A 27736-nucleotide genomic window follows, 5' to 3' on the forward strand; every position below is an offset into this window, starting at 1 on the left:
ATATGGGCATTGCAATTATGGTTCTATTTCTCTCTAAGTGCAATTTGAATATAATTCTAGGTTATAGCCTCTAACTGGCTCGACCAGAGGGACCACATAGGAATAACCAGAAAAACTTGTTGATTGAGCCTCACAATGGCAAATCCTTTACAACTTGTTGAAAGAAAGAACACAATATGCAAGAAGAAAAGAAATGATTGAAATGGTAAATATAAACGTTTTATATGGGGACGCTGACCATATAGGACTTCTTATTTATCATCGGAAAAATTAATTTAATGCTCTCAAGTCTTGAAACAAATTTTGCTCTGATCTCACTGCATGTGTTGCAGTTTATCACATGGATTTGTATGTTAAGTAAAAACATCTATGTTTAAGTAGATATAGGAAGAAAAATATTTACATGTCAGTTGTACAACACTGTTTACAATTTAAGATCTGTCCTTCTTGAATAAAGTAAATATTATAGCTAAATAGTTCTTCACAGACATATGTTGCTGTGAGGAAAACAGCATTTACTAAAGCAACAATGTAAATAAACTAATTCAGATTTACAAAAACCCATTGCATGTGTTGACCTGACTAAAACTTGCTGCCTTTGATGTGCTTCAGCTTTTGGCTCTTGGTGTACTCCACCTGTATGTACTCCATAAATAGTAGACAACGATACACCACAGTTTATTGTTTGTCTGGGTAATGCTTTACCATACCGGTAACACAGGTATTCTTTCATCAAGCCCACATTCCTGCTTTACAGACTTTTTGACACATACTCAACAGAAGAGCTGTCATTACTTTTTCAATGCTGCCCCCTCAAGGAAACCACGACTTTAGCACGTACTGAAATGGGAGAGTGAGGTTGTACCGTATCCATCCTTTAGATGGCAGCATTGTACATTATATTTTGTGGTACGCAGTCCAATACATTGAAATCCAAAAGCATCCTAAATATATTTAGCAAGCAACAGAAAACCAGTCACCAAGCAGAACATAACATAACACAGAACTAATTCGAAATAGCAAAATGTGTCAAATAAAATTTTCTCAAAGCGTGTTTTGATTAGTTCACACAGATTTTTCGAAGGTGTGGCAAAATTGTTGGATTAACAATAGATTTTAAGTTTGGTTCAATCGGTTGCTCATTGTGGTTTTATTCTAATCTTTAACTGAAGTGTACATTATCTCTTATTGATAATAGACTGCAGCACTAAGAAATATCAAGAAAACATCTAAAAACTGTTCCCTGGTAAGATGAAGTAAAAGCATACTGATAAATATTTCTTAAGTGACAAAAATACTAGCAATACATATCTGTGATACAGATATATAACCGACTAAACACTTAAATATTTGTTTCTTATGGAGAACATACCTCAATTAATAAATACATAACTCATTTTTTATGTATTGAATTTTGCGGGTCTCCAAATCACATCTGACTGTCTGATTATTTAATTTTCCCCCACTGTGTTCTGAAATTAGTTTGATCACATTTACGATTTGTAATTTTTTTGGTTTATTTATTATCAATTAAGATTTTAATGTAAACGAAGCACCTGATCCCACGTTAGCGCAGGTCCTCGTCAGGTTTTTAAGTCACATGATCGAATCGTGTTTGACGTCATTTTCACTCTTCACGGAAGCAGTCGGCGCCGATATGATGGCTGCTTCGTCAGTTTAGCAGCAGGAAGAGGATGTCTGCATTAGATGAAGGACTTGTATTCCCTTGGTATAACACCTTTCAATAACTGAATAGGCCGCTGGAGAGTGTTTCTGTCGAGCCAGCAGGGATTTCGGACACTCATTTCTTGTTCAAGGGGTGGCCTGAAGACGGACGCCGGATAAAAAAATGTCCCTGTTTCAGTCGGCACTGGATTTCTTAGCCGGGCCCGGCTCGTCCGGAGGGGCCAGTCGGGACCAGAATGACTTCGTCGGACAAGTCGTTGAGCTCGGTGACATGAAGTTGAGGATAAAACGGGTGATTGCTGAAGGTGAGAACTTGCTCCAGAGCCACGGACGTGACTGTCATGGCTTGCAAACAGGCATGCTAGGTAGCTGAAGCTAGCTAACGAGCTAACAACGTCAGTTGAGTTGGTTAGCAAATGAAGTACCGCGACTCACATCGCAAACACCAGGAGATTATTTGGTTTCGATCAACTTTGCATTAATTGTTGAAATGTGGATATCGAAGGAAAACACATTTTAGTTTGATTTGTTCGTTTTCGTATCTTGAATGTCGCTGGATAACTTCGAGTCATGAACCCTGACAGCTATTTACATGTTTTGGCAACACACATTATGTGTAGATGTGGCAGCAATAAAGTAACACAGATAGCATTAAGTTTAGCACACTTCCTGATTATTAGATTTCACAAATAACTAAAGCAATTCCCGATATTTGCTGGATTGTCTCACCTAAACTTAAATGCCGACAGCGACTGTTGTGTTGCATTTGAAACGGGTTAAACGCCAAAAAAAAGGCACGCAAAATTTAAGACTTTTATTTATCTCTAAGGTGTTTTTTTTCCGTTTCCCTTAGCACAGGTCCGTTTTATCCCCGTTCTAATATGTAGACTTAAGATGGGAGACATGTTGAAGCGTGAAGATAAGTGTGTTTTGATGTAAACAAATGTTTCTGCAATCTATAAGGGGACCTTGGAGTTTCGAAAAGAGGCGTTTATGAGGATATATTTCTTTTCTTACAACTTTGACCTTTTAAGATTGATAGAAATGTAACAACCTAATATTAACTGCCAATGAGACATGCTTTTTGAACAGCAGTTTGTAAGGTGAATCTTGCAAACTGTTGTTTATAAGCATTGTTATATCAATAAAATTAAATGCTGGTTCACATTTAGTTTCTGGAGTTGTCTTCCCTGTTGGTAATATTTCCAAACAGTCATTTTTGTTATTTTTTGTAAGTGAGGTGAAAGTATTGCAGCCTTTTTTCAGGCAGCTTAACAAGAGTAATCAAAACTAGACTGCAGCACTTTCTCTGGCATCTCCTTCATAGAAATGAAGCTACAATGGCAAACATGCTGCGGTTTTGAATCCATGCATTTTTGAAAGCTTTGGAATACTTTGATTCCACTAACTTTCCTATCACTTTCCTGAATGCAGTTGTTGACATAAAGTGTAAATAGAGCTAAATAAATTTCTCAAATGCATTGGAATGTACACCTTATTTAGCAATAAGTGCCTGATTTACTTTATGTTTTAACAAATATATATTTTTGATTTTTCTTTTTACACAACTTTGTGTATCCTCATCTGTAATGTAAGAAGTTAAGCCTGTTAATCCTTCTCATGGTTTCTCAAGATGAATTAGTCCCAGTTGAATTATAGTAGAATAAAACAAATTGTACCGATAAATGTTTTTGTATGCTTTTATTGCTCTTTAAAATTACTCATAGGAAAAAAACAGAATCAAGTTATTTAACATGTTGATATGACAACATAGACACAAATAAAATGCTAGGATCAGTCAATGCATCTGACAGTTACGTGACAACAATGTTGTACTAATGTTGCCAGACAGTCCAGTGCATTAACTGAGCCGGTCCTGGACGGCCCATCACAGGTTAAACTGGTTGAAGATCGTTTTACATTAAAACTCCCCCTCCCCTTTCAGACTTGTGTCCTGCTGTCTGAAAGGTTTCTTTGTTGCTCTGCACTAAGATCTTTTGATGCTTATACAATAAATGGCTCCAACCAGATGATTTTTTAATTTATTTTCACCTATACATTTATTTATTTACAAATCTACGAAAGATTTAATTAAATTAACTTCAAAAGATCAGTGAACAGAGAAGTCTTGCAGCTTAAATTGGAAAAAAGGAAAAATAGATTTTCCAAATTTCTGCCTTCTGTTGTTCAGGCCTGTGTTCCCACTGTGATGTAGCTACTTTCATTATTGCTACTAACAAATAAAAAAAAAAATGGCTGTTACTCTTTATGCCATCTATCAGCTACATTTGAATGCATTGTTAGTCCTGAGCTCAGAAATCAAATGAGCTTGTTCTGTCCTGCTCATGTGAAAGAAGTCTGTGTGACTATCGGGTTACTGGGTTGAATCTCAAACAAGGTCACTGAATCAGGACTGGGATAATGAATCCGTCTTACACACACCTGAGCAGCAGCCATCCTTGGGTAAATAAATCGTTAAAGATTAGAGACGGGCAGCTGTTCCTTTAGTTTTTTTGCTGAGGAATTCAAGGTGGGTTGTTGATTTACTCATCGCTATGGTTACCATACACTTCACTTGTTTGGATTATTGAGATTTTCTTTTCTGTCTTCCAGCAGTACAGACTTTTACGTTTGTAATAGGGATTTAACAGTTGTTATTAAATTAAACAATTGTAATTAGGATGTTCATTAAATTCAATAATTTAAAAAACAAATTTAACAAAAAAAATAATAGTAGTAATTTCATTTAGAAATAATTTTTATGATTTATTTTTACTATTTTGTTTTTTCAATGTAAACTATAGATTTTTTTTCGAATCCTATCTGCCTTTCAGCATGCACTAAAATGAATTTGAACACACACTTTTTTTCTGTTTGCTGAACTGTAAATCCCACAGTCCCACAGTCTTATTCCATGCAACACATAATGGCATCCTGTCCTGCTGTATCCATTGGTGGCAGACAGATTGTAGTTAGTAAAACATGATTCTTCTTTTAGTTTAGTTTAGTTTTTAGAGTTAAAAACTCCCTCTATGAAACTAAGTTTATTTATTTTAGCAGGCCTTCTCATTAGTGATGGGTAAATGAGGCGTCATGTATCGTTTCTTTCGACCCATAGCAAAACTGTATTGATACTGTGTCGATACTGTGTCACTGAATACTGACACCTGCTGGACATTAAAAATTCCTACACGCAACCTAGTTGACAGACTGATTTGATGATCTTGCCTATATAATAAGATTTAGATCATTGTATTTTATTGTATATTATATATTGTATTAAGTCATATCTTCAGTTAAATTCAAAATATATTTGATATTCTTCAATACAGTCAATAAATAATGTGAACATGTACCAAGTGATGAAAATGAAAGTGAACATGTTTGAAATGAGGATGCTTGTGGACTGTTTTTTTTTTTTTGTTGTTTTTTTTTCCCCCCACAAATTTTCATTCAAAAAAATATGTTTTTCTAGGACTTTGAAATTTAGTCTGTTCCGTTTTTTTGACACAACTTATCCTGCTGTAGAATTCAATAAAGTAAACAATACATTTATATGAAGTAATTTATAAAAAGCAACGGAGCAATTTGTACAATGGCTGTATACCTGCGTTTATCCTGGGTGTATCTGCGACTTCATTCTGATGCCTGGCTCTATAATGCCTCAGCATTGAGGAGGTGAATTTATTTAAATAAAACAGATTTTAGTGACACTGTATATTGTTGAAATAAATACATTTTTTTCTTTTAATTTATTTTGTACGCAGATCTTTATGGATGTGTTTTGCTGGAAATGTCTTTTTTTCAAATTTATTTATAGCGGGGTTGTCTTTATTTTCTTTTTTTCTGTCTAAAGATTTTAGTTTATGGAAGGTAATTTAAGAATAAAATAATGATATGTATGATTTAAAAGGAGAGACATATTCAACACTTAACCTGCAGAACATAAAATGAAAGTAAACTAAGAGTCAATTTCAGCTGAATACACAAAACATTCCATATACAAATTATTTGTCTATGAATGCTACAGTAGAATATAAATATGCTATTATTGCTTTATAGCTTTGCTTATCAGTTGTTTTTTCTTTTCTTTTAGGTGGATTTGCTTTTGTGTATGAAGCCCAGGACATGAGCGGTGGAAAGGACTATGCTCTGAAGGTAAGATGAGTTATCGTCAGGACTGAATATTTCAAACTGATTTGTTTTTAAATATCACTAACATGAACATAAAAATAACTGTTTGAAATGAGTGATTCTGTAAGGCTCTCACTGGCTGATAGCGGCAGCTTTTTTGATCTTCAGTTTATATCTAGAGATGAGATGATGATCAGCTCCTTAGAAAAATAACTCACTTTTTAGCCTTTATTTTTCTTTCTGCTTTAAGCTCTTTCCACTTTTAAATCCCGGGGGTATTTAAAAAAGCTTCACCTGCGTTTTGAGATGTTAAAGAGAATTCAGTGGTTTAAACTTCTTTTTCGTATTATATTCTGTTAAATCTGCGCTGTAGACACTCTTATTCCTCCTCTTTTAGGAGAACGTTGAAACTTTCTTTTGAAGTGTTCTTATGGGAAAAATATCAAGTTCAAAGTTCTGGCCCACTGCTTGAGCATTTTGCAACACACCTTTTTTTTTTTTAATCCCTCCAGGGGGTCTTTTGTGGGCTCTAGTGTCCCTTATATGACAGTAGGCTGACAGGAAAGGAGGACAGAGAGGGGGAAAGACATGCGGCAAATGTCGCCGGGTCCGGGAATCGAACCCGCGACAGCCGCGTCGAGGACTCAAGGCCTCCAAACGTGGGTTGCGCTATCCCCTACGCCACCACAGCATGCCCTTGCAACACACCTTTAATACTAATGTCAATACATGTTGTAAAGTCTACAGTGAGAGATTATGTAGTTGATTTGAAATCAGTGATTCTGTGAATCTCTCAGCGGTTGATCCTGGCAGCTCAAATAATCTTCAGCTGTTTACATCTGGAGATGAGATGACGTTACAGTGTGTGTAAGAGGATTATGATACACAGCACTGTAGTTAAACAGGTTTTTATTCCAAAACAAAGACAAAATTATTGGATAATTGATTTGTTAAGCTTTTACAGTGGCATCCAACACTCCTACTCTGGTTAGCATTACTAATAAGCAGCAATTTATTTGTGTTTTCCCTCTAGATGTAGCAAATCCATGCCTTAGATGTTGGGATTTCAAAAGGATATTAATATATAATGATAAAACAAAACTTTCTGTATGCACTTTCTGAAAAGTATCTCTACAAATGATTTTTTTTGCATGTTTTTTTTCAGAGGCTGCTGTCCAATGATGAGGAAAAGAACAAGGAAATTATACAGGAAGTCTGCTTCATGGTATGATTGACCATACTCTATTTCTTTTAAGATTACATTGGAAACTTCTGCCTCAGTAGAGAGCAGATGTTGTCATGTGAAACAGCCAAGTTAAAATCAAATCCACATGTTTGTGGAACAAACCTTGGGTTTGTAAACTGGTTGTACAGAATTATCTGCTTGTTTTATAGGCAAAGCCAGGTGTTACATTTACAATTCAAGAGTCAATACACAGTATTAATAGTAGTTGGTGGTAAATCTACAGGTGATTTATTTATTTTTTTCATGTGTGAAACTCCTAAGGATGATACAAAGTGTGAAATGTCTTCAATTTTTTTATTATTTGCATATTTAAAGTAAAAGGCTATTCCATCATATTTTGTTGCAGTTGGATACAAATCCATTGACCAAAATGTCCATTATTATTAAGCAACAGCTTACTAGTGAAAGTAAAACCTGTCATTGCAGTCCTTAAGGCACACTGCTCTGCATGTTGTAGATGTTTCCCTGCTTTGCCACAGTTGATATCAGATGATGGCTGTTTTACAGAACTGTAATCATCTGAGTCTGGTGTGTTTAAAAAGGGAAACATCTGAAACATGCAGAGTAGTGCACCTGGTGGACCATGGTTAGAAAACATTATAATTAGACCAGGGGTTTCAAACTCCAGTCCTTGAGGGCCGCAGTCCTGCAACTTTTAGATGTGCCTCTGCTGCACCACAGCTGAATAGAATAATTAAGGCTCTGGAGAACTGGTCTACACAAGGTGGAGGTAATTAAGCCATTTCATTCCAGTGTTTTGTACCTGTGGCACATCTAAAAACTGCAGGACTGCGGCCCTCGAGGACTGGAGTTTGAGACCCCTGAATTAGATGGTGTTTGATATGCAGTTTGAACCTAATAATTAGCATAGAAAGATACTTCCTTTTTTAACCTCTCTGGCATTAAATCTAAGTCTTTTCTATTTATTTATTTTTGCTGAATGCCAGCATAATGTAACTCAGACCCCAGGAGGTTCTTGGTTAACATTTCAGCCAAATGGAGGCACAGCTGTGGATATATTTTAAGGCATCAGCTCACATACAAACTTCCTCATGTGAGTTTCTGTAAAAATAATAATAAGAAAAGCCAAGATATCAGAAAGAGAACCTCTCTGAGGACCAAATCTGAATCATCTTTGGATCTTACTTCCAGCTGCCTGAATGTGCCATGTTCATCTGTTAAAACAACTATAAACAGCCTGGGAAAGTCGAGCCATCATGCCATTCACAAGACAAGCTCTGTGCCCCGGAGATGAGTGTATTTTGTGGTGAAATGTGGGTATCAACTCCAAAACAAAAGGAAACCCTTTTGGAAGCTGCTGGCTGTAGACGAGTATCATTCTCCACAGTGAAACAAATAAAGACTAGTTTTTAAATGTTCTCAGGGACAGAGACCCTAGTCTTCAGGGTCATGTCCTGTGGTGTGATGAAATCAGAACTGTGTGGCCACACTGACTGCTGTTACATTTGGAGAAATAAAAAAGGGAAGCTTGCTTTCTTCACAACTCTATCCCAACTGGGCAGTATAGGGGGGTAGCACAGCAATTTGTGGGGGTGTTTCTTTGAAGCAACATCTTACGACATCAGCCAGGGAGTAAAATTTTCACCCTGCCAAAGTAGGTGTGAATGGTTGTGTAATAGAGATAACAAAGCCCTCATTTCCATAGATATTTTTTCTCCGAAATATAAAGGTATTTGTGAGAAATGTGGCCTACAGACCTGACTCAGTTACACAAATTCTGTCGGAAAAATGGACTAAAATTTTGACAAACTATTGGGATAATCTTATTGATATCCAAAATGTTTCACCCAAATTATACAGATAAAAAAAAAATGTCTACCAAAAATTAAGAAACAATTTACAAAGTTCTGAATTTGAAGACCATTAAAATTTAAAACACTCATTGACATTTAACCAAAGCAGTATGTTTGGTGATGCTGACTGACTTAAAACAAGGGACGTCTAGACCCTCTCTTTATACAGTGTGCTTAAAGATTTAGTTTCAATAGTTTAAAAAGTCAAATCTGAGAACAGGCCTGACTTCACAGCTCTGTTTATTCTCTGATCCTTCACCCTCTGGGTTCTTCTAGAAAAAGTTATCCGGTCATCCAAACATGGTTCAGTTCTGCTCAGCTGCATCGATCAGTAAGGAGGAGTCGGACACCGGACAGGCAGAGTTTCTGATCCTCACCGAGTTGTGTAAAGGTAAATACCGACTCCCACTTCTGCACACAGGCATTTTCCTAAGTGTTGGTACATCTTCCTCTGTCTGCCTCATCATGTCGGGCTCCGGGGTCACTCATTCATCCAACATAGTTTTGTTAATTCGGGTGACGTTGCACTTTCTCAGGAACTCAGAAGGAACTGGTGATGAAAGTCTCCCTTTTTTGTGGCTTTTTTATTTCCTGTTCTGCTTCCTTTACTTCCGTTACAAATGCCCTAGTTTTCATTCAGCAGTTTTTTACAACTTTATTAGCCTGCACCTTCCTCTTTAAACAAAGAGTATGCATTAATATTCAGTTGTCTTTTTTCATACATTTTTCATAATGAACAAAGCAGAGATTTGCATCCAATATGATTTGGTTAGAAATGTACAAATAAAAGTCAAAATGAACTAAATTCGGTTTGGGTATTGTGTAGCTATTTAGATTTCTTTATTCATTGGCTCATTTAAATCTTTCAAAACAGGTCAACTTCTTGATCAGCTGAAAATCAAACAAAATTTCCAGCTGCAATACCTGCATAAAGTTTTTTCTTGTTTACTAAAACTTATCCTTTTCCTAAAATAATAATAAAAAAAATATAGCATATTTGAAATATGCAAAATTATTTTGTGTACGGTATCAAATACAGTGACTATATTGTAAGCTGTTTTCAATCAGACTAATATGCAGACTTACTGTAACTGTAAGTATATAAATATATATATATGCACATCAATAAAACACCTTGATTCCACATATCTCAGATTTTAGTCAAATGCAAAAAATGTGGTAGATTCCTCCCCATTTTCTATTCTTTATGTAAAATAAATATTTAATGTATTTCCTTCTTTTAAACTGCATACATTTTGAGAATGCCCTAACCTAAGCTCTGATTTGAACATATTCGTCTGAACCGTTAGTGTTAATAAACAGCTTGGTTTAAAATTGGAAATCATTATTTATATAAATATGTTTGCTCTGGCTCAGGTCAGCTGGTGGACTTCATAAAGCGCGTCGAGCAGCGAGCTCCCATGTCCTGTGACACTGTGCTGAAAATCTTCTACCAGGCGTGTCGAGCCGTGCAGCACATGCACAAACAGAAACCTCCGGTCATCCACAGAGACCTTAAGGTTGGTTGGCTCTGATGGCTGAAGGAAGAATGATTCTTTAAACGGTCGTAGAATGATGAGCCTGTTACTGTGCGGTGGAGCTGAATGAGACTGCCTCTGATGTGTTGCAGATTGAGAACCTCTTGATTAGTAACCAGGGCACCATCAAGCTGTGTGACTTCGGCAGCGCCACCACAGTGTCACATTATCCCGACTACAGCTGGTCTGCACAGAAGAGGTCCATGGTGGAGGATGAGGTACACACACACACACACACACACACACACACACACACACACACACTTCTCTAGATAAAAGAGAAACACTGATCCATTGGATACAAGCAGGAATTACTGATGTTCTGTTCGTCCTCATTGCCACAACTTGTTCCTGTTTTCTTTTTCTCTTTAAGTTGTTGAAGGTTCTGCTCACATAATGTGACAGAACTGTCTACTGCACAACAAATTCTTAAAAATTTTGTTTCATAGGAATCATTTTATGTTTACCAAGTATTGTGCTGCTATCAGGTTGAATCTCATTACTCACTGAACTAGTTTAAATTCTTAAAAACACCACTATATACATGTGCTTTACATTTTTGCTCTTGCAAGTTTTTTTTCAATAATACGACACAACATAATGAGCAAAATCTCATTTATGCACTAATGCAGATTACTGTTTATTTTTTGTTTTTTGGCCTGTCTAAAGGAGCATTGATTGATAAATAATAACAATATTATGTGTTAGCATGCATTTGTTAATTATATTTACCAGCCATCTACAATCCTATTTTTCTTCCCCCAAGAAACACACAAAAAGCAAGACGATTTATGCAGAACTATATTTTAATAAGTTAATGTACCAAAGTGACAGTTTTAAAACACTTTTCCTATGTATGTATGTAAAAAAAACAAAAAAAAACTTGAATTAGCTAAAGCCTCCATTTATCTCACTGATTCCAATGTATCTAGTATCACACTGAAACTCTAGTAATGACATCTTGATGTTAAATAGGAACCAGAAATGTTTGATTGAATTCACCAGAGGAAGCACAAATTGATTACATTAATGCTATTAATACCATAATCACACAGAAACATGCACAGAGACAAGAAATTGTAAATCTAATATTGTCTGCTAATCTTTCCAGACCAATGATGGTAAATATGTGCTAGAGCAAACCGCTTGTATGATGGTGTTGTAGATGAAAAATACATAATTTTATTCTTTTCAAAAGTAAACAAAAAAGAAAATCTTGGTGAATTGGAAAAAAAGTAGTTTTTAATAATTTATTGGAAAATATCTAAAAACAACATGGCCGGTGTAAATATCTGGCTGTATCTGAAATAATTTTACTTTTTTCCCTCTGCAGATTACAAGAAACACCACTCCAGCATACAGAACACCAGAGATGATCGACCTGTACTCTAACTTTCCCATCAACGAGAAACAGGACATCTGGGTCAGGACTTGGAAACTCCTTACTTTTTCTTTTTTTTTTTTTTTTTGCTTCACTTTTTATTTGAAAGTAAATTGAATTCTGAATTTCCAGTTTGACCATCTGTTCTCCCATGCAGGCTCTTGGGTGCATCCTCTACCTGTTGTGTTTTAAGCAGCATCCTTTTGAGGACGGAGCCAAACTGCAGATAGTCAATGGAAAATACTCCATCCCACAGAACGATGCCAAATACACTGTGTTTCATGACCTTATACGTATGTACTACTACTTGTTTGATATTCTTAGCCTGTGTAGTATTTACAGACTAGAATGTTTTTTTTTTCTTCTTTTTTTAGTATAAATTTTCCTGTTCCATTTTTATACCCTTTTAATCGTTTTTCTTTTTAGGTTCCATGTTGAAGGTGAACCCTGATGAGAGGCTATCCATTACAGAGTTGGTCAACCAGCTTCAGGAGATTGCAGCCGCTCGTAACGTCAACCCCAAGTCTCCAGTTACAGAAGTGAGTGTTCAAGTAGAAAGTATATATCAATTAGTGTATTTTTGATAAATCGTCTTGATTGGCGTCTTGATTGATGACATAACACAAAGTTGACATTATTCAAAATATCTTTGTTATGACAACTTGACATTAACCAAGAAATCATGATCTGACATAAATTTGTTATAAAAGTATTACTGATTATACTTTAGCTTTAATAACTTAAAGCTACATAATTTTTCAAGTTTAAAAGTGACATGAATTACTAAATGACACTTTATGACAGCAGTCAGAAATATTCATAAAAACTTATTCATGTTCATGACATGAATAAGTTTATGACAGTGTCATGACAGTCTTATTCACAACCCATCAAATAAAGTGTTACCTGATTGGGTAAGACCGCTCGTCTATCTGTAAGCCTGAAAGAGTCACACGGCCCCTTCCGCTATGTGCCTCTCAAATTGCTGATGCGGTTCCTTTTACTAAGTCTCTCATGCAACACACGCACTTTGTGGAGGCACAAAGGAGTCAGTTTTCTCCTTTTTCTGGCTTCTTTCTTACTTGCGCCCACAGTTTCAAATAGGCTGACACTTGGAGGTTTTCACGAACTGAATTTTATCAGAAACATAAAATGATTGTAGTTTGTTTAGTGGCATTGTTGTCGTCCAGACAGAAAACATTTGATACTGGGAGCACAGTCAGTTTAAAATTTCTGTTTAATCTTTTGATTTTCAACTCAAATCCTTGTACTTACTGTGAAAGCTGATTTCAGTTTGAAATCTGCAGGTCTTACTGGGACTCATTCCTCCAACTTTTTGATCTGCAGTAATTCCCTCATTAGTGTTCAGTATCCTCCACTAAATCTTTGCTACAAAATAAATTACTAGTTTGGTTTTGGCCAGCAGCAAAGTAATTCTCCAAAAGTTCACCTGAATCTTGCTCTATGCATAAACCTGAATCCAGACCAGACTGAGTGTGTTCATGGGAGGTGAGGGGTGTGTCGGTGGATTTGCCGATCGCTGATCTGATTAGGGCTAAGAAACTGTTTCCCTGCTGGACATAAAGAGATTACGATCCTCCTCCACTCTCTGCTGCAGTTCAGTGGAGACATATGGAGTGGCAGACTGAGCCGTAGCAGAGGGGAGACAATTAAGGAATAGAGGAGAGATGGAAACGCAGCACTGTCGACGCACAGTGAAGAAAGGAGTGAATTCAAACTGCTTGCATTTTTAATTTGCTCAATGTCGTTTTGTTGATACTTTTAAGAGCTTCTTATTTTTCATGATATCTTCAACTTTTTCTTCTCATTAAGCAGTTTTGGTTGCCAGTTTTGCAGTGTTTTTTACGTCTTCCTCATTCTTACAACGATGTTGAGTACGTATTACTGTTGGCGTCCAGTTTATGATGGCTATGAATGTCTGCAGCTGCTGGAGCAGAACGGAGGATTCGGAAACAACGGAGCGCAGCCACCCATGCAGATCCAGAGTGTCCATAACAATGCAGGTAAGTCTGATTAGTAATGTTGGGATCTCTGAAGATTACAGGTTTTTATGCTTTCACAGACTAGCAGAATATCCCTAAATCACCAGTGTTGCATGCAAACAAAGTGACAGATTACATAGCATTTTGCAAAGAGGGAGATGTTTAGAAAACATGGTTACCAAGGCTTTAAGTGATGGTTTCTAGCTTTGTGTCCCAGTATTCCCGGTAATCTACTGAATGTGCTGACGTTTCAGTGCGTTTTCCATGAACCGTAAAAGCTGGACAAAAATGCAGACGAGAAAACAAAATGAATAAATTCAAAACAATGTTGCAACCTAAGTCAAGATATTAAAATGCGGAACGTGGCATTGCCAGTTTAGTTTTATTTTTCTACATTGAAGCTGGTTGATGCAAGCTGCTGGTCAGCTGGCTGAAAGGAGGCAACTGTACAATGGGGTTAGGAGAAACTCAATCATTTGTCAATATTTCCTGTTGCTAAAATAAAGTCATGGTGCAAAAACTGACACCCATTGCTTTTACTTAAAATTACATTTGCTAAGCTAAGAGTAGCAATTCTGTTAAGCAGCTGACAGCAGTTCAGCTACCCTAGCAGATATATTGACTAAATGTGTAGTTATTACCACATAATCTTTTTTTATTGTTTTATAGATTGTAGGAATATTTGTTGCTAGACCATATTTTCTATTTTGTGTAAAAATAGCAATGATGTAAAATTGATATTTACTTACTGAAGGTTTTTCATACTAAGAAACTCCAACTGACCCAGGCCTATGTGGAACAGTAATGGCTTTTTCCCTTTTTAGTGTAATTACATGTACTTTAAATCTATACTTATCCTGAATGCTAAAATATATATATTTTTGCCATTAAGGCAGTTCTCAAATTTGAAAATCTTTTTGATGTTTGCATCTGAAATTATATAATTAAAACATAAGTAAGAAAAAAATCCCCGTGGCAAAAAATATTTTCCCATTTCTTTACAGGAGGAACTTTGTGAAATGCAAGCCCTGTTTATTCTGTTTTTCTTTGTGTACATTTGCTAAAACTATTGTAATGAGTTTATCTTTTTCAGCAAACACGCACACTTACACACACACATGCAACCTCCTTGATGCCTAATAAGAGGATTTCTGTGCCGCCCGTCAACCATCTGTTGAAAAGCAGAGCATGTTTGTTCTTTCCTTAGACGATTAGCTCCATCTGCATCTTACTGAAAAACATCAAGAGCCTGAATTATCACAGTATAAAACCAACAAATTTATCCAAGCTTGTTTTCTGCCTCTCTTCTTTATTGGACCACTCGGTGCTGTTAAAGGGACGTGTGCGGCATTGTCTGTTACTCTACAAAAAGCACATTCACTTCTCTTCTTTCCCATGATGCCCAGGAGTGTATGATCCTGATCAAGCAGGAAGTGGCTTTCTGGACATCTTGAGGGGAGGAACAGAGCGCTTCCTGACCAACATTAAAGACACATCATCCAAGGTCATCCAATCAGTAGCCAGGTAAGGGGCTCCAACTTTGTTGCTATGAGTGTCTTTATATTTTCTATTTGATTATTTATCATGAAACGCTTTTTCCATGTGAACTTTCTTACTTGGCATAACATGTATAGTTCTTGCACAGTCTGGGATTATATCAATAAAACTACAAATAAAGCTATTTTCTGAAGGGGAAAGGGAATTCCAGGCTTTATTCTACAACCCATTGTTTAAAAATGGTATCCATCTATCTGTCTATCAGCCTCATTTCATCCATCCTTCGATGTACCCACCCGTCCAGATATGTTTGATACGTACTTGTTGTATACTCTATATATATACAGTTAAAACTAGATATTTTTTCTCTTTCTTTCTGACATTATGGTAAATAAGTCCAAACATTTCCAGATTTAGGTCAGTTAGTCCATCGTTAGCAATGATCATCATGGCCAAATGATCCACTTTATTTTCGTTGGACTACCGGACGCATCATTGCAGAATTAAGGCATTTGTCTTGTCCATTTTCATACAATATCCAACTCTGGCTTTTTATTTTGCCATTATCCATTTCCTAAACCCTCTTATCCCTGAAGGGTTGAGAGGAAGGCTGGTGCCTGTCTCCAGCGGTTATCATTTGTTTATTTTTCATTTATCGCAATGACTTCTTCCTTCCTGAGTGGCTTGCCACATACGGAAGGAACATTTAATCGCTCAGCTGTCCAAATTTTTGTTTTCATATTTAGGATTGACAGGAGTAGTAACAGATTTCCTTGGCAGTGGTTGTACATATTACAGCCTCTGCCAAACAAAAAAAGCAAATGGCTAAATTTCACACTTGTTGCACAGCTTTGATCCTTCTTTCAGTTATTTTTCCTCATCTGTTTGATCCATTCGTGTGATTGTTTTTGTTTATTTTTCTTTTTTCTGTCCCAATTCCTCATGGTTCCACTTTGTGTACATCTCCTAGCAGCCCGAGGTAAATATGACTCGGTGAAGTTTGTCTTCTCATGCGTCGCCACTTGTGTCCCGTAGCATGTGTTTGACCAAGAGGATAAAACCTTTTGCTAAAGCTTCTGCTGTTCTGTGTTCATCATCACAGCTTCATGATCCCAACATCACACACTCAATAAGTCAGCTGAGTGTTGCTGACAGATGGGTATTAATTTGGGGTGAAATTATTAGAAAATAAAAATATATTTCAGCCATCTGCATTCTGTGTGATAAGATGTTGTTGCTTGATTAATTAAATTTTCCATGCTGTGCTGTAACTTATGGTATTTTTCAAACCATAGTTGCATCAATTCTCACCATTCACCCATTTATAGTTTTTGTAAATGAGGGAGCTTTGTTTTATAACACAAAACAAAGTTGTTGAACAGCATTTAAAATATTTTTTTCCTGCCTTTCCGCTGTGAGCTTTTAATTGCTGATATATCACATCATGTGTAAGAGTTGCTGTAAACCGGATTTGACTAGTATTCTAAGATTGACAAACTGTTAACATTTTATAGTGTTTAGGACTTAATGTGGCTGGTTTTATTAAAACAGCATTTATGTCTGTACAATTTTAGATAATGCAAGCCCTTACCATAACTGAGATTTCCAAAAGGTTACTGTTTCCAAAACCAGCTTTTTCCAGAAGTTAAAAGCTCCAAATAATAAAACATGGCAGCCTTACTGTACTCTGTTCAAACTTCCTGAACAAATTTATTTTAAAGCTTCACTGATGCTGAACATGACTCATTTTGAGCCTCTTCTTTGCAGTGACAAGGAAGAGGCATGTAATACACCACACTTTGTAATTCTTAGGTGTGGTGGGTTCACTGTTGGGAAAAAGATTGGAATCTTGAGCTTCCAAATGGCCAGTGACCAGCCAGAGCCAGTCGAGATGAAAGTGATCTAATATTGATTATCGATTGACTTCACAATGTGGTTCCTGCCGTGTCCTCAGTTTTTCAGGCTCGTGAACAAACCAGAGTTTATTGTTATTATTAAGGATAACTAATTGTTAACATGGTGATTAGGTTTTACAATACAATGCCAATGCTACATTGTTGTCCATCTCTACAGCAGGCGAAGTACTGAAAAGGAAAACAAAGAAGTCTTTTAGAGTTTTCATTCAGAAGGAATTAAGAAAGGGAGGACAAGTTTTCAATGAAAGAGAAAAAGTCAGGATATAACCAGACATCTGACTGACTGGAAAAGAAAGTTAAAATATAGTGAAACTAGCAATGAGTAAGAGGACCATCTATCATTAATAGTTTATCAAATGTAATAAAAAAATTGAATTGTATTCAATTTTCACTAACCTCCCAGTTCTGTTCCCTTGAAAATCCTTTAAAGATGTTTCCCTTTTTTAAAGAGTGATTTAACGCAGAATTTCCATACATCTTTGGTCACAAATGGTTGGTCAAATATGTAAACTGTAATAATGAGTTTTTTTTCACTCCACTGCTTACAGAGTAACGTTTTCACCTTTCATGTGTCTTTAACCGGCATCCTGCTGTGCGTCCTAATGCCATCCCATAATATTTACTTTAGTTGGAGTTGATGGCTTTGATACCTTTGCTTTCCGAACCATGATGCATTGCTTTTAATTTGTTGCAGTGTGTTTGTAGATGCTGTAAGAGTGTCTTAAAGCCTGCTGTGTCGTATATCAAAAACACTTATTCTGTTTGTGGTATTGAGTGTTTTGGCAAATGTTTGTGGTGCCTAGAAAATTCTGTTTATAATGAAGGAGGAATGTACCAATCAAACTGCTTTAATATGTTAGAAGCCATTAGAAACAAGAGTGATAGATGAATGTTATAAAGAATTGTCTCCATTTTTTGATTTTTATTTGTTAGTCTTTAGTTTACCTACCAAATGACTGTGCTTTTACCAGGCATTAGTCAAGCAACTTTTTCTTTAATAGTTTGAAGTATTTTCTAACATGGATGTGTCCCTCCATATACTCTGCCTCTTTTTTTAAGTCTGCTTTATGTTTTTCAGCTATGCCAAAGGAGACCTGGATATTTCTTACATCACCTCCAGAATAGCAGGTAGATCAAGTTTCCTCCTTAAAATATTTTTTTTTTTCCAAGTTCTTTTGTTCTTATGAAAGCGATTCTGTTGTTTAAGTAGATGTGATTAAGTTGAAGTGAACACACATCGTAGTGTCTCATGTTAAGACGAGTCAAATTTATTTTGGGGGTTACTGATCAGTTTGTTTGTGTGTGTAGTGATGTCTTTTCCAGCGGAAGGGGTGGAGTCTGCGATAAAGAACAATATCGAAGACGTTCGTCTGTTTCTGGATTCACGTCATGCCGGCCACTACGCTGTGTACAACCTCTCTAGACGATCCTACAGGCCTTCACGGTTCCACAACAGGGTAAGAAGAGCGTGTTTGTGAATATGATCCTACATAATTGGTGCAGGGGAATGAGATGCAGCTGATTTCTTCAGCCACTTGAACTGCATCTAAAAACTTCGGTCTCTACATCGTCTCTCTTTGTCCCTTGTGTCCAGGTTTCAGAGTGTAACTGGCAGGTTCGCCGGGCTCCCAACCTCCGCAGTCTCTACAGCGTCTGCAAAAACATGCATGTGTGGCTCAAACAAGACCAGAGGAACATCTGTATAGTGCACTGTCTGGTTAGTAAGCCAGTCCTCCACTCATGCTCAAAAATGTAGGAGATCATTTTATGTAGGTTAATAAATGAAACTATAATTTATAAAATTATGTACACACTGATTATTTGTGCATAGCTGCATCCTAAAAACTTGCTACTCATACAATTATTGGTAAATTATAAAAGTTATTTAAAATTGCTTTAGTTGTTACAGTTTGGGTACATATTTGTGCAAACCCAAAATACATTCTGGTGTTGAACGTCCTTCAACTTTGCACAAAACAGCTGAAGACTGATCAGTGAGCATTTCTGATTCAGTCAGTAATTATATGTATCTTCTTTACCTTTCGTCAACATCATCCCCAACTGTGTTTGAGACGAAACATGCCAAGTGTGTGATTGATCTGAATTACTTGTAAAACTGCTGTCAGCTGTTGTTCTTTTAATTGTTTTAATCGTTTGTTTGTTTTTCTGTGTAGGACGGCCGAGCAGCATCAGCAGTGGCAGTTTGCTCTTTCCTCTGTTTCTGTCGCCTCTTCACTACAGCTGAGGCTGCTGTCTACATGTTCTCTATGAGACGCTGCCCGCCTGGAATATCTCCCTCACACAAAAGGTACGAAACCCAGTGTGCAGAAAATGTTGCGTTGGTTTCCTCTCTAATTGTGAAATCTCTCTAGATTGAGTTTTATATACGGACATTTTTTTTTTTTCCTCTTTCACAAAATGATGGAGTGCTCTTGAATGTTCCTTTTTGGTTTTAGGTACATTGAGTATATGTGCGACATGATGGCAGAGGAGCCCATAATCCCTCACAGCAAGCCTGTAGTTATTCACTCTATCGTCATGACACCGGTGCCGTTGTTCAACAAGCAGCGCAATGGGTGCAGGCCATTCTGCGAAGTTTACGTCGGAGACGAGAGAGTCCTCACCACTTCACAGGAGTACGACAGGATGAAGTATGATTGACCTGTAATGTTTTTCACTATTTAACCAATAGCATAGCTTTTTTATTCAGTTATTGTCTCTGTTTTTTTTTTTCCTTCAAGGGATTTTAAGATGGAAGATGGCAGAGCAGAGATTCCCCTCAATGTTACAGTTCAAGGAGATGTACTTGTGGTGATCTATCATGCTAGATCTACACTGGGTGGGCGTCTCCAGGCCAAGGTACAGGCATATACGACTGTTATCAGGATTTTGACTTTCATTTTATTAATACTTTTATATCTAATTAAAAAAAAAAACTGTTCTGCCCAAAAGACTGACTTTCTGATGTCAAAAATCTTTTCCAGATGGCATCAATGAAAATGTTTCAGATCCAGTTTCACACAGGCTTTATCCCAAGAAATGCAACTACTGTCAAGTTTGCAAAGTATGTAAAACTGTCTGCCAATTAATATCAGTACAAACTGGAATATTGTTACTCAAATGAAAATTACTTTTTACTATTTGCAGGAGATCTAAACCTCAAGGGTGTTATTTTTTTTTTCCATAACATTTTCCTCCACATGTTCTTTTTCTGTCAGGTATGATTTGGACGCCTGTGACATCCAGGAGAAATACCCAGACTTGTTCCAGGTTAATCTTGATATTGAAGTGGAACCCAGAGACAGACCCAGCAACAAGTCCCCTCCATGGGACAGCTTCCAGACCAAAGGCCTCAACCCCAAAATACTCTTCTCGTCTCGTGATGAGCAGCAGGAAATCCTCAGCAAGTTTGGTAGGTTCTGGATTTGATTTACTTATCGTACCTTCTGTAGAGCCTTGAAAAATAATAAGATACCTTTGACAATAGTTTGTCCCTTACAACCTCAGACTTTGTGATGGAGCAACACAGAAGAGCATATGATTCAGAAATGGGTGGAAAATAATAATATGAAAATGTTGAGTTGGATTTGTATTCAGTTCCCTGGCCCAAAAGAAAATGCAGCATAATGTAAGAGCCTTGCATGGTCTGGTGTGAATGTCGGTGTAAATACAACAGGAAACATTCCTACTTGTTTTGAGTTAATAAGCTGATTAGCTTGATGTTTAACTTTTTTTGCAATGTTATATTATTGGATTTTGAGTTCTCATTTTTTATGAGCAATAATCATCAAAAAGTACAATAAATAAAGCCTTGAAATAATTCTCAGTGTAGTGAATCTGAATTAATCAGACTTTTACCTTCTGAAATGTCAAAAAATATTGATCTTTTCTATGATTATTCTTTTAGATGCAACTGTTTTTTTTTTTATCTCCTTAGTGTGTTCAAATAGCGTCACTTTTTGCTTATTTTCATGCATATTATGACCTATTAGTATGTACTTAGCAGGACAATAAAATGTATTTTTTTGTAGGATTTTCAACCATTTTAGTTACAGTAAAAGTACAGATGAAACTCGCGTATAGTGTGAAGTGAAACTCAGAATTATCCACGCAAGCCTTCCATTAGAAACAGTTTCATTTCTATGAACTGGATGTGTGACCACCACAGGTAAGCCCGAGCTTCCCCGTCAGCCTGGTTCCTCTGCGTTTTATGAGTCGGAGTCGCCTCCACCGGCTGAGACCCCAGATGGCGCCAACGTCACCGATTCAGAAGCTTCTGTCAGCAACGACGCCAACTCTAGCAACTTCTTCCAGACACTAGATTGGGAAGGTAAATTTACTCTTTTATAATTTGCTGAAGTTGAAATGTTAATATTTTGAATCAGTTTTTTTCTTTTTCAAAGAGGGAAACGCCTCTGATTTTTGTTTCTTGTCTTAGCTATGAACCATTTCAAACACTGTATTACCAAGCTTTTTCCATGAATTAAAAGCACTTTCATACTTAAAACTTTTAAAATTTGCTCTCATTTCTTCCATGTGCACTCAGACATTCAGAGCCCTCATGATGCCACAGACAGCATAGGAGGAGAATCCATGAACGACCAGGAGGATCTGAGTGATCAGTCAGAGGGGGAGTCTTACTCTGCTCCCAGTGGGGAAGCTTTATCCCGTGACCTCAGTGAACAACTGTTCGATGCTGATTTCCAGGTGGATTACTTACTTTGCTAAAATAACACTTAAGGCCTCATTTTAATGTGATCTGACAGTGCTGTTAAAAATCCAACAATTTAATTTCCTCCTTCTCACCAGACCCCCCCTCCAGCACCCGAGAACTCTGCTCGAAGCGACACTGCTGACCTCCTGGGATTGAACTCTGACACCGAACTGCCTGCCTCATCTGCGGTTTCCTCTGGTGCTTCTAACCAGGGCGGACTGAAAGCTGCCTCCAGCAACAGTGATCTCCTCAATGACTTGTTTGCACCCCCTACTGGTCAGACAGGAGCAGTGCAGGAAGATCTGTTCTTTAGCGAGCCAACCAGTGGAGCCACACCTGACTCAAAACGTGAGGAGTGGGACTTTGTAATGCTGGACGCATTATTCCAAAACTTTCTCTTTAACTTTAATGTGATTTTCATCTGATCATGAATGTTTTGCAGCCATGGGCAACCTGTTTGATCCGTTCGGGATGGGGTCCGGATCTGGCGTTGGTTCCAGCGTGGGCTCTTCTCGCCAAGCCTCCGGGCCTGACCTGTTTGGAGACTTGTTGGGCTCTGACAGTTCAGCGACCAGCGGATTCAGTTCTGCTCACAGTACCACCACCCCTGCATCTAACAACAGCCTCTTCAACCTCAGTGAGTTCACAATAAACGGAGTCTTCATACTGCTTTAACTTTTTCACATTTTGTCACGTTACAACCTAAAACGTCAGCATTTTAGTGAGGTTTTCAGTGATGGGTGAAGATTAAAGTAGTGCATAACTAAGCCTTGAACAAGGGTGGATTAGAAATGTATTCTTATTTTGTGCTGCTATTGCAAACGCAATGTAAGTGATCATAAAAAAACTACTTATTACTTCATCATTAGGTAATATTATGACTGCATAGCACAACATTCATAGCACCACAAACTCAAATAGGCTTCTTCAGGACACCATTTAACTGCACATAAAAATAATTCTATTAATTATATTCCCTAATATACAGAAATTTGTTATGCTCTAATCAAACCAAAAAAAAAAAAGTAGTACAAATAACATATCAGTTTTTTGAACATTAAAATTGATCAAGTCAACAAAATCAAAGAAACTTCCTGCTATATCTTGGTACGGTAGTAATTAGGGACACCTGGTCTTCACAGATAAGCTAGGGAAAGACGGCCCTAAGATGACGTCCTCAGCCAGCCAACCAGACCTGCTGGGTGGGTGGGACAGCTGGGCAGCTAAGACCACACCTGGCATCACCACCAGCACAAACAAACCCAGTTATACCAACACAGGTGGGTAGAGGAATATTACTTAGCAAATTGTATGATGCTTGTGTTGTTTGTTTTGGTGGTATATCAGGTTTGTAAATGGCTTTACCAAATGTGAGTTTGACTCATTTTCTAACTGTAGTTGCAGCTTCTGGTGTGTCGTCCATGTCGAAGGCCAAGTCTCAGACTTTTGATCCTTTTGCAGACCTTGGATCTCTGGGTTCCAATTTACCAGGTGAGTTTTTGTCTTTTACAGTGTTGTATGTTGATTTTACAAGCAGTACGCCAACATGTGGAAAAACATCAACTTGAATCTCTTAATTTCCCAAAGTAAGTCTGATATTTATTCTTTTTCTTGCAGGCTCTTCAAGTGGTAACTTTTCAGGGGCTTCATTCAGCACAAAGACGCCGTCTTCCTCCACCCCTTCCTCTGCGAAGCCTCAAGCCCAAGCCTGGCAGTCAGGAAGACCGGCCGCAGCGCAGACCAAACCGTGGATGTCTGGACCTGGATCAACACCTAAAGCATCTTCAGCATCTCAACCTGCAAGCACACAGCCCTCTAAACCCAACTACAACCTCAACTTCTCTAGTGTCATTGGTGGGAGGGAGGAAAGAGGGGTCCGTGGGCCTGGATTTGGTAAGAGAAGGCTGGATTTGAGGTGTTTCTGCTACAGAAATGCTTCTCGTTGATAAGTTTCAGATTTAGCCCTTAATCGGTGGTGTTGTTTTACCGTAGGCCCCAAACCAAAGGTGAAAGAGGATGATTTTGGGGAGCTTCTGTCCACTCAGGGTTTTGCTTCCAAGCCTGATAAAAAGGGACCAAGGACCATCGCTGAAATGAGGAAGCAAGAGATAGCGAAAGACATGGATCCTCTGAAGTTACAGGTAACAAGATGAATATAATGCATGTCCAACTCAAAAACACTATATTTTCTTAAGCTTATAATGTCTCTCAACTATTTATATTCCCTGAATTTGTTCACAAATTTTTAAGATTACAGTCAATCCCTACATGTGTGTAAAGTGACGGCATTATGTAAAATTGTCTTTTTTGAGCTTTATATCATGTTATAATGTCGTACCCTCATCAAAAACATTCCTGGAGTTTTGCTTTGATTCTTCCATGTTGGTTTGAGAAATCCTTGATTTCCTGTGGCAGCCATTCTGGGTTGCCTATACACTTGCTCTCACCAGGCGCCGCCTTCCACGCAGCTCCTCCAGACTAGTGGCAGCTTTTAGCAAACACTTTTGTATGAACTATTTCTGAGTCCAATGAACTGAAGAACTTTTGAAAACAGCTGAACGGAGAACTGATGTTGTGATGACATATTGAAGGCGGCGTGTCAAAAAGCAGGAGCTTCTTAAAGAGACAAACGTCAAATTTCTTTTATATTGTTTGATATATACAGCATCTTAATAACAACTGAAGGTAACAGTTACTTGACTTTGTTAGGAAATGGCACTCTTTGCCTGGAAAATACTGCCCCTTTAAGTGGGGTCTTTATGGTTAAAGGTCAACAAAACATGGTGCATGGCTGTATAGAGAGACACTTTTTCAACATCTTTTACAAATGAAAATCTGTAAATATTGAGCGGTTTTTTACGTAGCTTTCCTGAGTCTATAATTTTCTGTCTTTTGCAGTACATCTCTACAACCTTTACACATCTAAAAAATAATCGTTTTTCCATTCGTCTGTGCAAAGTAACTCTAATCCAGTCAGATTAGATGGACAGAGTCTGTGCAGCATGTCTTTAATCCTACTGTTTATTTCTTTGTTCAATTAAAGTGTGGACTTTGACTTGACCATTCAATACAATAATAATGCGCAACTTACTTTTATCTGCTTAGAGACCAGATTTATGTAGTGCACATAACAGCTGTCGATCTCTGTTCCTCTTACAGAGTTCTTAGGAGTTATTACTCTTCTCGGATCAGTGCTTCTTTTTTTCCCCCAGCTTGTCCGTTTAGGCTGTGTGTTTATACGCTTCAGTTATTTTTTTTTTGTAATGCTCTTTGTTCTCTAGCAAACCTCTGAATTATTGACGTTTTCATTTATTTTTCACTTTCCAGATTTTGGAATGGATCGAAGGGAAGGAGCGAAACATCAGAGCGTTGCTTTCAACTCTCCATACAGTATTGTGGGAGGGGGAAACGCGCTGGAAGCCTGTGGGCATGGCTGACCTCGTGACCCCTGACCAGGTCAAGAAATTCTACAGGAAGGCAGTGTTGGTCGTCCATCCAGATAAGGTACAGCTTCAAAATCCTGCACATGTTGTAGTTTGGCGCTCAGATCTTCAGTCATTAACGCTGCCTCTGCCCACGCAGGCCACCGGTCAGCCGTACGAACAGTACGCCAAGATGATCTTCATGGAACTGAATGACGCCTGGTCAGAGTTTGAAAACCAGGGATCCAAAGCTCTTTTCTGAAACACCGGCCTAGACCACTACTAAACCAGACCAGACGTGTACTGGGCTGGATTTGGCCCAACCAAACGAGGGTTTGACTGGGCCAGATTGGACAGGGCTGAGCCCACATTGGGCCATAAAGGGTGCCGAGCCTCTGAGAGGTGTCCTCTCTTCCCCTTCTTCCTTCTTTACCTTCTTGTTTCTACAGCTACAAGAAAAGACCTTCTTGCCTCACTGTAATGAAAATACTTCTAATTCTTGTTCTTACACAGAGGGTTTAATAAACATTGAGATGGTTTTTAAATGCACTGCCTACCTGTGTGACTGCCTGAGTGGTGCTGCAAACATTGGGAGGAGGGAATAACTGACAATTGGGCCAAAAACTAAAGATATCGTTTAATTTGGGGGATCGACACTGAGAAAATTCTGACCTATTTTGGTTATTGGTGGTACTAATTTTCCTTTGTGCTTTGCACGTTTGCAGCCAGTCTTGTAGTTTACTGGCAAATAAAAGTGATTATGGCTGTAAATTGTTAAGCATGGCAGCCGACTTGAAAGTTGGCAAAACCCCATGATGTTGAGACTTGCTTCTTCAAAAAATGGGAACATTTCCAAACAGAAATTGAAAGAGATAACCGAAAAAGACTATGAATTCCTTTGCTGCTCTGTTATGGGTCACAACTTGAATTTTCTCGAGCCTGAAAGTCAAGAGAATTTACCTGCTGAACACTACTTGTGCTGCTTTATACCTGTTATTGCTGCAGCAGATCAAAGTTAAAAAGAATAATGATAATAAAAAAAAAGTGCAGCTCTCAAACTTGTTTTGGAGTTCCTGCGTTAATCCAGTCAGGCAGTCTGTTTTTTTGTTTTTGTTTTTTTTTAAGTGCTCTTTGACTTCCACCTTCTCAGTGTACACTGTGTAGCAAACTGCATGCTATCCTCCATCAAACCTCTAAGCAACAGCAGATGGATGTCTTCAATTCCTAACCCAGGGTGTCTGAATGAGCAGTTTTCTTCAGTGAAGTGCTTTTTTTTTTTTCTTGTAGCAGCGACAGGAAAGATGCTACCAGCGTGATTGTCCCTGGTGACAAACCTCTCAGTTTATGAGTTTAAGCTCCTCTGTAATCATCATCCGTTTTTGTCACTCACGCTACACCCATCTTTAACACAGTTTACAGAAAACTAAAGTTCAGAAAATTGAAGGATTGAGAAGAAAATGTGATGGTCTATAGGTTGGCGTGATTGTTTTCTCACTCTTTGTATTACACTGTTTATTAGTTAAAATAGACTTTCTTTGTAAATATAAGATTATCATCCATCAAGTGGCTTTGTAAAGATTCCAGCTTGGGGGTTTATCTTGATAAGCCTCAGGCTGGACTGCGTGAATGTTTTTGTGTGTGTGCTGACAAATAATGCAGCTTTATAGGGCATCATGCTCTGTTGCTGATTATCACTTTGTTTTTCCTTTAAAGAAATTTTCTGAAATCTTTCCAACTATTTTTCCATTCACATTTTACCTCATGGACCAATCAAATCTCCTCTTTTTCTTATTTATTATAGTGTTTTATGAACGCTTTTGGGGAAGATGTATTCCTTATACATAATAATGGCACAAGTGGAAAATTCAAATGAATGGAAAGTTTTGAACTCAAATGGGACAGTTGTTTGGTCACAGTATGCCGCTGTTTTCATTCCAAAGCATCACATGTTAATATGAATGTGCTTTTATACATGTATATCCTGTCTGTTATTTCTCTAGATCTGTAACTCTATTCTTTGGGGTATTCAGTCCTTTTATGTCACAAATACATTTTCCCCTTTAAATTCAGAGGTGAAAGTGTTGCTTCTGTTTTCTTTCTAATATTTTGTAAAAAGAAAATGGAGAAAAAATTCCCCAAACAAAGGGCCTGCAAACTTAAATAAAAATATAACTGATGCTTGAAATTCAGTTTTTGTTGTTGTTGTTTTGACACTCTGACAACATAAAGCTGAAAAATGGCACAAAAAAAAAAAACAAAAAAAAAAAAAACTCACTGGCAGTGTTTACCAAATTACATCATGCTAATATGAATGTAAATTTAAATGTATAAAGAGGAAATTAAAAAAAATCTTTTGATCTGGGACATTTGAGTCGTCTTTCTTTT

At 37.5% G+C, this 27736-nt stretch overlaps 1 protein-coding gene across 1 annotated transcript; it reads left to right on the top strand.

Annotated features, from left to right (window-relative positions):
* Positions 1 to 1611: 1611 nt before the first annotated feature.
* On the top strand, positions 1612 to 27715 carry gak (cyclin G associated kinase). The gene is made up of 29 exons (XM_044111056.1): positions 1612 to 1991; positions 5783 to 5844; positions 6986 to 7045; positions 9157 to 9271; positions 10258 to 10400; positions 10511 to 10636; positions 11752 to 11841; positions 11957 to 12092; positions 12226 to 12338; positions 13745 to 13823; positions 15209 to 15326; positions 18294 to 18343; positions 18524 to 18672; positions 18810 to 18932; positions 19390 to 19523; positions 19672 to 19866; positions 19957 to 20074; positions 20200 to 20279; positions 20434 to 20627; positions 21384 to 21545; positions 21762 to 21922; positions 22025 to 22277; positions 22372 to 22566; positions 23072 to 23209; positions 23328 to 23420; positions 23547 to 23822; positions 23922 to 24070; positions 25257 to 25433; positions 25512 to 27715. The coding sequence occupies exons 1-29, from the start codon at positions 1850 to 1852 to the stop codon at positions 25611 to 25613; spliced, it is 3933 nt and encodes a 1310-aa protein (XP_043966991.1). The 5' UTR covers positions 1612 to 1849; the 3' UTR covers positions 25614 to 27715.
* The last annotated feature ends 21 nt before the right edge of the window (positions 27716 to 27736 follow it).

Source organism: Gambusia affinis, linkage group LG03 (assembly GCF_019740435.1).
Source record: "Gambusia affinis linkage group LG03, SWU_Gaff_1.0, whole genome shotgun sequence".
Lineage (NCBI taxonomy): Eukaryota > Metazoa > Chordata > Actinopteri > Cyprinodontiformes > Poeciliidae > Gambusia > Gambusia affinis.